The 10213-nt window shown below is 45.2% G+C and overlaps 1 protein-coding gene across 1 annotated transcript in view; it reads right to left on the bottom strand.

Annotated features, from left to right (window-relative positions):
• Positions 1 to 1337, bottom strand: part of Galm (galactose mutarotase) — a 57610-nt gene extending 56273 nt beyond the window's left edge. Inside the window, exon 1 of the mRNA XM_021218364.2 lies at positions 911 to 1337. Within this exon, the coding sequence (XP_021074023.1) occupies positions 911 to 1100 (190 nt within the window). The 5' untranslated portion in view covers positions 1101 to 1337. The remainder of the gene's footprint in view (positions 1 to 910) is intronic.
• Positions 1338 to 10213: the final 8876 nt, after the last annotated feature.

Raw genomic sequence — 10213 nt, 5'->3', positions numbered from 1 at the left:
CCCCCCCGCCAAACTGCAAGTTGAAAGTGACTTTTGTCTATCTTGTTGAGTGAGTCCACTGCATTAACAGAGTTTATGTAAATGCATAAATTAAGATAAAACCTGTGCACGGATCAAGATGAAACGGCTGGCTCTTGCCAGTAATGCCAACAGCAGAGGAAGCAGGATGATTGGGAGTTCGGGGCCAGCCTTGGCTACATATTGAGTTCTAGGCCAACCTGGGCTGAACGAGGCCCTGTCCATTAAAAACAAACAAACAAACAAACAAACAAAAAGACATGCTCCGAATTGCGCAGCTGATCCTGATGAGCATGTCCACGTTTTAGGAGGCCTTATTTCTACCCCCTGCATTGAGAACATGTTTCTGAGCAGATGAAGGCACTGTACCCTACATTGACCACAACAGCCAAGCAGTCTGATGAATTTCCATCAGGCCTAAATTCTAAGGCATTTCTGCTCAAGGAGGCCTCAAAGAACATTTGACAAGAGGAAGACGGGGAGATAGTAGCAGGTGCCCGTCTGTCTTTGATTTTCATTCCTCAGAAAACCACAAGCGAGGAATAAGCGCAACACGCCCCGTGCCCCACAGTTCTAAGCTCATTCCAGGGAGTTGGTCTCTCTCAGCTGACTTCCTCGTGAACAGTGACAAAGTCTGACTAAGGGAGGCCAAGTCCTACAGCGATTTGGATTAGATCCGTTTTTGTTTTTGTTTTTTTTTTTTTTTCCCAACCTCTAAATCCTGTTAAGTTAGCCCGTTCACGCGCTTCCAAGTTAGACTGCTCCAAGCTTGGGGACCTCGGCCAGGTCCCGTGAGTGACTGGGAGAACCCGGTGTACCCAGGATCAGGAGTGTGTGTGGGCCTGTTTGGCAGACCAAACCGTTTAGCAGCCCTGGGCAGGACGCGACCCACCTTCCAATTCCGCAAAGCCAAGCACCACGTCTGAGGCTTTCCCCTGCCTGTCTTTGACCTGCAGAGCAGTGATCGTGCAGCCCCATGAGATGATGTCCACACTCAGCTGGTCTGACCGAAGCTGGAATTTCTCCACTGTCCCTCCCCCCGAGGGCAGCTCTCCAAACACGGTTCTGGTCACCGAAACCATTGGGAAAGTTCGGGGCGTGCAGCTTCTCCTTGCTGTTCAAACTCTAGCCTGGATCACGTTTGGAAAGATAAAAGTTCCCGGGAGAAGGGGAGGAACTCAGTTTAGCTCCACCCCTTTATTGCCTGGATTTAAACAGTTGACCACTCCTGGGGTCGGGGAAAATGCTCCGAGGCCTTTTTAAAACTTTCCTTTACCCGAGGTAACTGAGAAGCAAACTTTCCAGTTGAGTTTGCTGGACTTTTCCTTCGCTAACCCCGACTGCAGTGCATGTCGGGAATAGTAGTCTTTAAGAAAATTGCAATTGCATCTTGGGGCATGTAGTTTAAAACGAACCAACTTTATTTTGCGCAGGCGCGCGCGCATAAGGCATTTTTAGGGGTCAAAAAACAGTCTCCCTCGGTCAAAAAACAGTCTCCCTCCTTTCCTCCCTTCTGAAAAGGTTCTCTCTTTTCCCTAATGGGCTCTGAAGAAACACCTCCAGTGGACAGGCTTGGAGGCCCGCTCCTTTATCTACTAAGACATGTTGTCCATCACGTTTAGTCTTTCTAAACTCCGATATCCCTATTTCTCTGCACACCTCCCCAAGATGCAGTGAGCAGAGCTAGCTGATCGGCCATTAATGCTGGTTATTAATATTGGGACAATAAGACAGATCCTGAGGGAATTCTGGTTAAGATCAGGGTGTAACGTGGTATAATGGTTGTTTAGAAATGGCGAGAAAGTCGTCGCGGGCACTCTTCTGCTGATTGACTATCTGTTGTGTTTTGTTCTCAAAGGACGAAGCCCTCTCTGCAGCTTAGGCAAACCAGACATAGGAGGTTAGGTCCTCCTACGTGTAATCAGAGGCAGCCTCAAACTAGTGTAGATGTCTCCCCCTTGCTCCTGAAGTACAAAGCTCCCTTAAGAAGGGATTAATGAAAAAGCAAAAGAGAAGAAAGGGTTGATGGTGCCTGTTTCATAAACGCATGTATTAGAAAGAACTAAAGGGGCATGTACTTAGTGTAGGCCAGGTACCAGCTAAGTTCCAGGTACGGTTTCTTTCTTGTATCCTTTGCAAGTTTAAGTGTGTACAGTTTGGAGAAGACTCCGAGGTCCTTAAGTTATTATAGTGCCTTAGTATGCCTTATAATTAGTTGCCTGCAATTTCTGACTCTGGGAGCCTAAGGAGATAATCTTCAATCAGAAATCTTCATTTTTTAGATTTATTTACTTTATGCATGTATGTGCACCGCATTCATGCTGGGAAGCCACAGAAATCAGATGTGGGTGTTCAGTGTCCTGTAGTTGGATTTATAGATGGTTGTGAGCTACCAAATGGGTGCTGGGAACTAAATACTGGTCCTCTGTAAGTGTAAGAAATGCTCTTAATTGCTGAGCTCTCTCTCTAGACCTGTACACATTTTAACTTTATATTTTTTTTTTGATTATGTGTGTATGTGAATGTGGAATTATGCCTAGGCATGCAGTGCCCATGGAGACTGGAAAAGGGATATCGGATCCCCTGGAACTGGAATCGTAGGTAGATAGTTGTGAGCCACTTGACACGAGGCCTGTGAGAGACCTGATCTTGCATTCAGACTCCATCTTAGAAAACCTGACCTGAGGTTGAACTTGAGTTAACTAACAAGTTGGCACCTAGCACCAGTTTCCAGGTTATTCCCTAACAAATCTGCACCTCCAGGTGACAAGCCCGCCCCTGGCACTTCACTTCCTAACACCCACCAATCAGGAGGAAAGCAGAAGTGAAGTTTATGGTTCATGTCCTAGCACCAGCCTGTTATGTTAATGGCCATAATGACCCCTCCCCCATCAGATGTGTGCCAGGCTAGATACCCCTTTCTTGCCTCTATAAATACCTGCTTAAAATCAGACTTGGGGCTTCAGCCTTCAGTCCTGCTGTGCCCATGATGATGGTGTGGCCTGGGCTCCAGCTTGTAAATAAAAGACTCTAATATGACTGCCTCGGAATCAGCTCCTCGGTGGGGATTTTTGGGGGTTGAGAAAGCTGAACCGCCACCACTGCCACGGCCACCGCCGCTGCTCTCGCTCCCTCACCCCCATCCTCCCGCCCTTGTTCTCTGCAAGATCTTGGCGACAGAGCCATCTCTCCAGCCCCCTTCTTTACTTTTCATCATCACTTGGGCCATTCTGGTGTTGATTGTCTGGGACTAGATTTAAAGAAGCTGAAGGTTTGATGGCTAAGTCTGACGTTTCTCCTTTGATGGCCTAAGATTAGGAGAGTGTTATTAGGAGCCTCAGTAGGACCATGAGGTAAAACACCCCAGTCTTTCATTGCTTAATCTGCAGCTCTAGATGGATTCTGGCTCTAGGAAGAAGAGGTCTGGGAACCTAAAGAAGTGTATAACTCAGTCTATCTGTATTTCTGGTCTTGATTTAGACACGGGGAGGGTGGAAACGCAGTGTGGAAATGCATCTGTGGTTAGAAAAATCAGGAGAACTGAGCTCATGTTCCTGTAATCAAATGCCAATAAACAACTGTCTCACTTGTTTCTGACTGTGAAATATGAAGGAATCTAAAGCATTCATGCTACAAAGCCTCAATTATCCCTCACGAAATTAGGGAAACTCTGATTGGAAAGAAGAAGAGCTTGCAGCAGGCTTCAGTAAAGTACAACATATAATATCAAAAAGACCCAAAGAAGTCAAATTACAGACTGTGCGTCCCCTCACACGATAACCCAAAGGCACTCTTGTACACTGCTCATCACACACTCTTAGAGATTCTGCACGTCTCCTCAGCCCACTTACCGTGTGTGCCTGACTCATACAAAGGCCCTTTCAGCAGCACTGTGCTAGCAACAATGCCTGAGAACCCTCTTCTGTGAGTGGGAAGACCACATTTTTTTTTATTTCTCAGCCTCCAGTTCTCAGTGTTCTGCCAAGCTCATGCTGCCACAGAAAGAAAGACACCTTGGGTGGCTAGCACCAAGTGTCACCAAAAACGTTCCTATTGCTTAACTTGGTATAAAGCATACCATATTTCCCTAAGATGTGAAGGGTACAGGTCTTGATTTCCTTTCCACGTGGCTTTGATGTATTTAGCATGGTAAACAAGACTACCTTGTGTGAGCTACAACTCTTGCTCTTTTTTTTTTTTTTTTTAAACCAAACAGCCCATTTTCTTAACCTCACACCATTATTCTACATCCAGAGCCTTAATCGACAGCAATGTTCATGATCACTATCCAAAGCAACAGTGTAGGAATGAGCCATTGTTAAATACTACCAGCTATTTAATTTTGCTTTTTGGATAAATCCTGGGGGGCTAAGTTAAAGAGTACAGAGTGTGGTGATATTTTTGTAAGAAGAGTTACTTATCTTCTTTCTCAACCAGAGCAGAGGTGTGTAATACAACCACTTCAAACTCATCCCCAACTAGTTTACAAATAAAGTGAGAAGGCTAGGGTGATTCCATGACAGGCTTCAAATTGGCAGTTCAGGACTTACGCCTAAGAGCTGGGAAAGTCCAGGCAAGCCCAAGCAAGTCAGTTACTAGAAAAACAAAACACAACAAACAAACAGGCTTCAGGCAGCTAGTCAGAAACTGCCCTGCTATCAGAAGCTGCCCAAACCACGTGACCTGAGGCACGGAAAATGGGTCAGCAGCAGTTTCCAGACCCCGTGCCCCATTAATGGTTCTGGAATGTCCCTAGAGAGGGACTCAACAGATTAAGATAGAGGTCACTTACCCTGGAATTCCTCTAAGGTGCTTTAACTCAGGCCTGCAAGCTCACTTCATGATCTCTCTATTGTGGTAAATCTCCAACCCCAATAAGCCCATGCAAAGCCACATAACTTGGTTACAAAATTTATAAGCTGCACACCTAAATGGGGCAGATTACCACTACACTACTCTAGTCCCCAGCTGTGAGATCCCTTGCTACTTGTGGCTTCTCTGCACCATGTGGTTCTGCTCCATCTTCCTTCCACATCCTCTTCTTCCCATCCTCTTCCTCTGTCTTCTTCCTCCCTCGTCCCTACTCTTCCCCAACTCTCTAAAACCTCCGGCTTCACCTTTCCCTTCCAGGGACCGATCACAGGCTGTAGCCTTTATTTGACTAGTTAAAATGGGGAGGATGTTCACATGAAATTACCTGAGTAGATGATCTCCTCCTCTTAGGGGCAGCCCCTCTTGAGGAAGCAGAATTAACNTNAAAATACAAACAGTACCAGGGCTCCCCACAACACTCTATCTTGGTAATGGGAGCCCCCAGCACGCTGGGCTTAACTTCTGCAGAGTAAAACACGCGCTGTGTTTCTACACTATTTGAGTTGGGGTATCATTCTTCAGCGAGTCGTGGGCCCTTACAGAATGAACACAGACTGTGGTATTTTATTTGGCTTTGACAATTTCTGGGGGGAAAGGGGTTTAACCCCTCATCTACTCTTCTAACTGCTGGCCTGGCTACCCTCCCAGCGGTGTACCCCAGGCTGTTTCTGCTGACCGTATGTTCATGGTCCATGTCCCCTAATGGTGGTTTCCTCTGTCTTCCTTGTTCCTCCTCCTCCAGCCAGGTCACTCCAGCCCCACTACCGTTAACGCCCCCAATAATTGGCGGTAGCCAATTTTACTTAACCAATAGTTTAAAAATAAGGGACAAGGTTCGCACAACAAACGCTTGTAAGCACGAGAAGTCACTGGCAGGCCTAGATGTTCAGGTAGAGAATCTAGCGTGACAATGCATAGCCACAGACAAACCTCAGCCAAGGTGCCAGGCTGAACAGTTAAGGAATAAGCCTTGCTTCTTCTCAGTGGGTGCATAGTCCTCTAAACAAGCCAGAGGCCCGAGGATCTGTGAGCCCATGGACCCTGTGTTCCTCATGACAAAAAAAAACTTCAGGATGGACTTCTCTCAGGATGTCAGCTCCAGGGCTCTCAAAAGTGACTCTGAAGCCTTAAGCTATTGACAAGCCATTGCAACAGGAAACTCTGTCTGTCTGGAAAGACACCGGGAGGCGGTTCCCTTCCACCAGGTCCATCTGTTCCCTGTTCTCTCTCTCTCTCCCCCTTTCCCTCTTCCCCTCCCCCTGATCATCCAGGCTCCCATGTTGTTTATTGTTGGCATGCCTCCTGACACGGACTCATTACCTGAGGTAATAATTTCTTCTGTTTTCAAGACAAATGTTTTGGTTTTGTTGTTTCTACTCAAGTATTGATTCCAAGACTCAATTTTGTTATCTTAATTTTTGGAGCACTTCATACAGAAGTATTAGACTTATGGTATTCCCACGCCTTCAACTCCCCCCAACCCTCCCCATGACCCTCACTCCCTCTCAAATTCATGGCCTCAGCTTTTAAAATGATTATTGTCACATATATACATTATGTGTATGTAACCTACCAAGTCTAGTTAGTGTTGCTTGTGTGGACACGTACTGAGGGCTGGTCACCTGGGACTGGGTCATTTGTTAGGGGTGTTATCCCTGCTGAAGCTGATTCTCCTTCTTTTAGCACCCATTGATTGATTGCCTGTAGCTCTTCATCTAGGGACGAGGCTGTTCGTGTTCTGTCTAAGCTCCACCCACCACAGTTACCTGGCAACAGCCAGGTATGCTCTGCCCCACAGTTACCTGGCAACAGTCAGGTAGGCCTGATCTACTATAAAAGGGGCTGCTTGCCCCCCTCCTCTCTCTTCTTGCCTCTTGCTCTCTTGCTTCTCTCTTGCCCTCTTGGGCTTTTCCCTTCCCACCTCCCTTCCCCATTCCCTTCCCCCCTCTTTCCACGTGTTCATGGTTGGCCTCTACTTCTCTACTTTCCCCTTCTCTCTGCCTTTTTCTGCCTCTACTACCCTCTAAACTCCACTCCCCATGTCCTGAATAAACTCTATTCTATACTATACCATGGTGTGTTCCTCAGGGGGAAGGGATGCCTTGGCATGGGCCCATTGAGACATCTCTTCCCCCNTACCNCCCCCCCCCCCAGAATGTATCCCCTCATATCTCTTTATCTTCTTATAGACACATCAGAGGCCTTGTGAAATAGTCCTTATCCACTTTAACATGTCAACGGGTGCTATCATTATGCAGGTCTTACTTAAGTAGTCATATTGTCAAGATTTCATGGGTGTCACGTGTAGAAGAAACTGTCTTGCAGCAGATACCAGACTTGAAATTTTCACACACACACACACACACACACACACTTTAAAACAAAACAAAACAAAACAAAACAAAACAATAACAACAACAACAAAAAAACCCAATCCCCCCAAAGCTCGAATTCATTACATTTGGGTTCAGAGGAAAACTACCTGTATCTAAAAACCAGGAATACTAGGGAGACTCCACCAAGTCCACAAAACATAGAACTCTTTGTGGTTCAAGTCAACCTAATTTCATCAACCATTTTGAATTTACTCCTGGGGAAAGCAAGATGGGCAGCACATAAGGGTTATTCAGAAAGATGACTAAGTTTGAACATGTAAGCATGTCATTAACTTATCAAGTATTGATAAGTATGTCCCAAGAATTGTGCTAAGTGATAGTTACACATTAACAAATAAGACATGTCTTTGCTTTCAAGGAGCTTACTATTTAACATAATATAAGATTCTTCTACCTTCTAAAAGACCCCCCCCCCAAAATTTCAAAACCTATTATCTACCAGTGCCAAGGAAGCAATGGGCTGAGACCGGCTTCAGGGTCTGTGGATGTTTGAATCTTGGAAGTGGTGACTGAGGAAGAGTGTGCCAAAGACCAGCTTTGACATCCAGGGCACACTAAGGTGGGACTTACAGTCTTGATCGACTCCCTGAATGCTCCCCGGGTGCTGATGAGAAATTCCTTTTCCAGGCTGATGAAGAATTCCTGTAGGGGCTGCAAGAGACTGGTGAAAAAATGTCTTGGAGCAGCAAAAGGCCATTGAATAAACTCACTGGGGGCCATGGTAGGCTGGTAAAAAAAGAAAGAGAAAGGGGGAAAAGAATCACACACACACACATACAAACACAGACACACACAGACATGTACACACAGACACACACACAGACACACACACAGACACAGACACACACAGACACACACACACACACAAACACACAGACACAGACACACATACACACACATACACACACACACAGACACAGACGCACATACACACACACAGACACATACACAGATACACACACACACAGACACAGACACACATACACACACAGACACACAGACACACACACGCACACACACACACAAACACACACAAACACACAGACACACATACACACACAAACACACAGACACACATACACACACACAGACACACACACAGACACAGACACACATACACACACACAGACACACATACACACACACGCACACACACACACACACACACGCACACATACATTCAGGTGCCCAATGAATGAAACAAACGTTAATAAACTCCAACAACTTCACATACACACATACATACATTCATACACATTCACACACTGGGTAGATGGAGCAAAGCTCCCACCACTTTCCACACATGCACATACACATATTTTTGGTGATGAAGCAAACCCTAGTGAGCTGGCTCCAACCACTTTACATACACATATGTACACATGTTTACATACACATATGTACACATGTTTGGTGGATGGAGCAAAACTTCAATAAGCAGGATCCAAAAACTTTATTTTTTTTCCTTCTACAGCTTATATATCCCAGCACAATCTTTCAAGCAGTAAAAATCACAATGTGATTATGTTCTATTTTTCTTCCAGTGAGTGACTATGAAAAACCTGTTCCCCAATACCTTTACAAGAAACAGCATTATCTATTATAGGAAAAGAAAAAAAAATTATTCCCAAGAACCCACGTACATTTGTAACTAAGCAACTTGCTATAGATTACAAAATTATGATCTAGCAAGGTAATTTTCTCAACCATTTTCTCTTACTGGGAGGCAACAATTTGCAGTTACAGAGAAAGGATCAATTATTTTATTATTTATCTTAAAAAGTAATCATATAAAATCTTAAAAGAACCACATATCTAACCTTTTATGCAAAAGACAACCACCCATTTGTGTTTTAAACCCTCAGAATGCATATCTACTCATTAGCAAATTTATTAAACCACATAGAGTAGGCTGAGGGCAAAGATGGGTACGAAGAATTCATTGCCTTTGTCACCAGCCAGCTTCAGCACGAGAGCCACTTCAGCTGGCGCTGCCATTGTTCTTGTTCCCTGACCTTAAAAAGTCCCTAGCTTAAATATTAAGAATGTGCCTTTCTGAACTTCAAATTGTTATGTAAGATTTTCTACATCCGGGGCTGGAGAGATGGCTCAGTGCTTAAGAGCACTGACTGCTCTTCCAGAGGTCCTGAGTTCAATTCCCGGCAACCACATGGTGCCTCACAACCATCTGCAATGGGATCTGACGCCCTCTTCTGGTGCGTCTGAAGACAACTATAGTGTACTCATATACATAAGATAAATAAATAAATTTAAAAAACGATTTTCTACATCAGTAGTAAAAACATCTCAATCTGCTCTACTAACCTTACCTTTCCAAATGCTTTCTATGGGTGATGGTCACTGCTGACAATCTCTGAGTTCTTTCCTAGGGTGGATGGAATGGTTAATCTGCTACAACAGCAATGCCTGAAAGAGATCAGGCACTATGATTGTGAGTGGCAGTGATAGGACCCGGTGAGAGGCTGCAAGCCCCTTAGAGTTCTCATACAATTCTCAGATGAAGAGGGATGTGAAGGCAGACAGAGCAGAACTCCATAACAGGATGGGTCGTCAGCATACCTGTAGAGGCTGTGTTAACCGGCTGGCCGAATTCCATGAGTTCTGAAGTCCATTGTTGTTCCTCCTGTACTACAAGAGACAAGAGCCGGACGACTAGGAAAGGAGAGGTTTCTAGGTGTCAGCACAGTTGTACACAGAGAAACCCTGTCTCAAAAAACAAGAGAGAGAGAGAGAGAGAGAGAGAGAGAGAGAGAGAGAGAGAGAGACTGTTCCTCTGGAGGACCCTAACTAACACACTTGCTGACCAGATGTTGTTCTCTTTTCTTTCTAGAACCCAACATGGTAGGTCAGAGTACCGGTAGCCTTTTCCTGACTGCCGTCTTACCTCTTCAGCTTCCTCAGACATA

This window comes from Mus pahari, chromosome 18, assembly GCF_900095145.1.
Source record: "Mus pahari chromosome 18, PAHARI_EIJ_v1.1, whole genome shotgun sequence".
Lineage (NCBI taxonomy): Eukaryota > Metazoa > Chordata > Mammalia > Rodentia > Muridae > Mus > Mus pahari.
The sequence above is the reverse complement of the archived record's forward strand: the minus strand, read 5'-3'. Positions and strand labels throughout refer to the sequence as shown.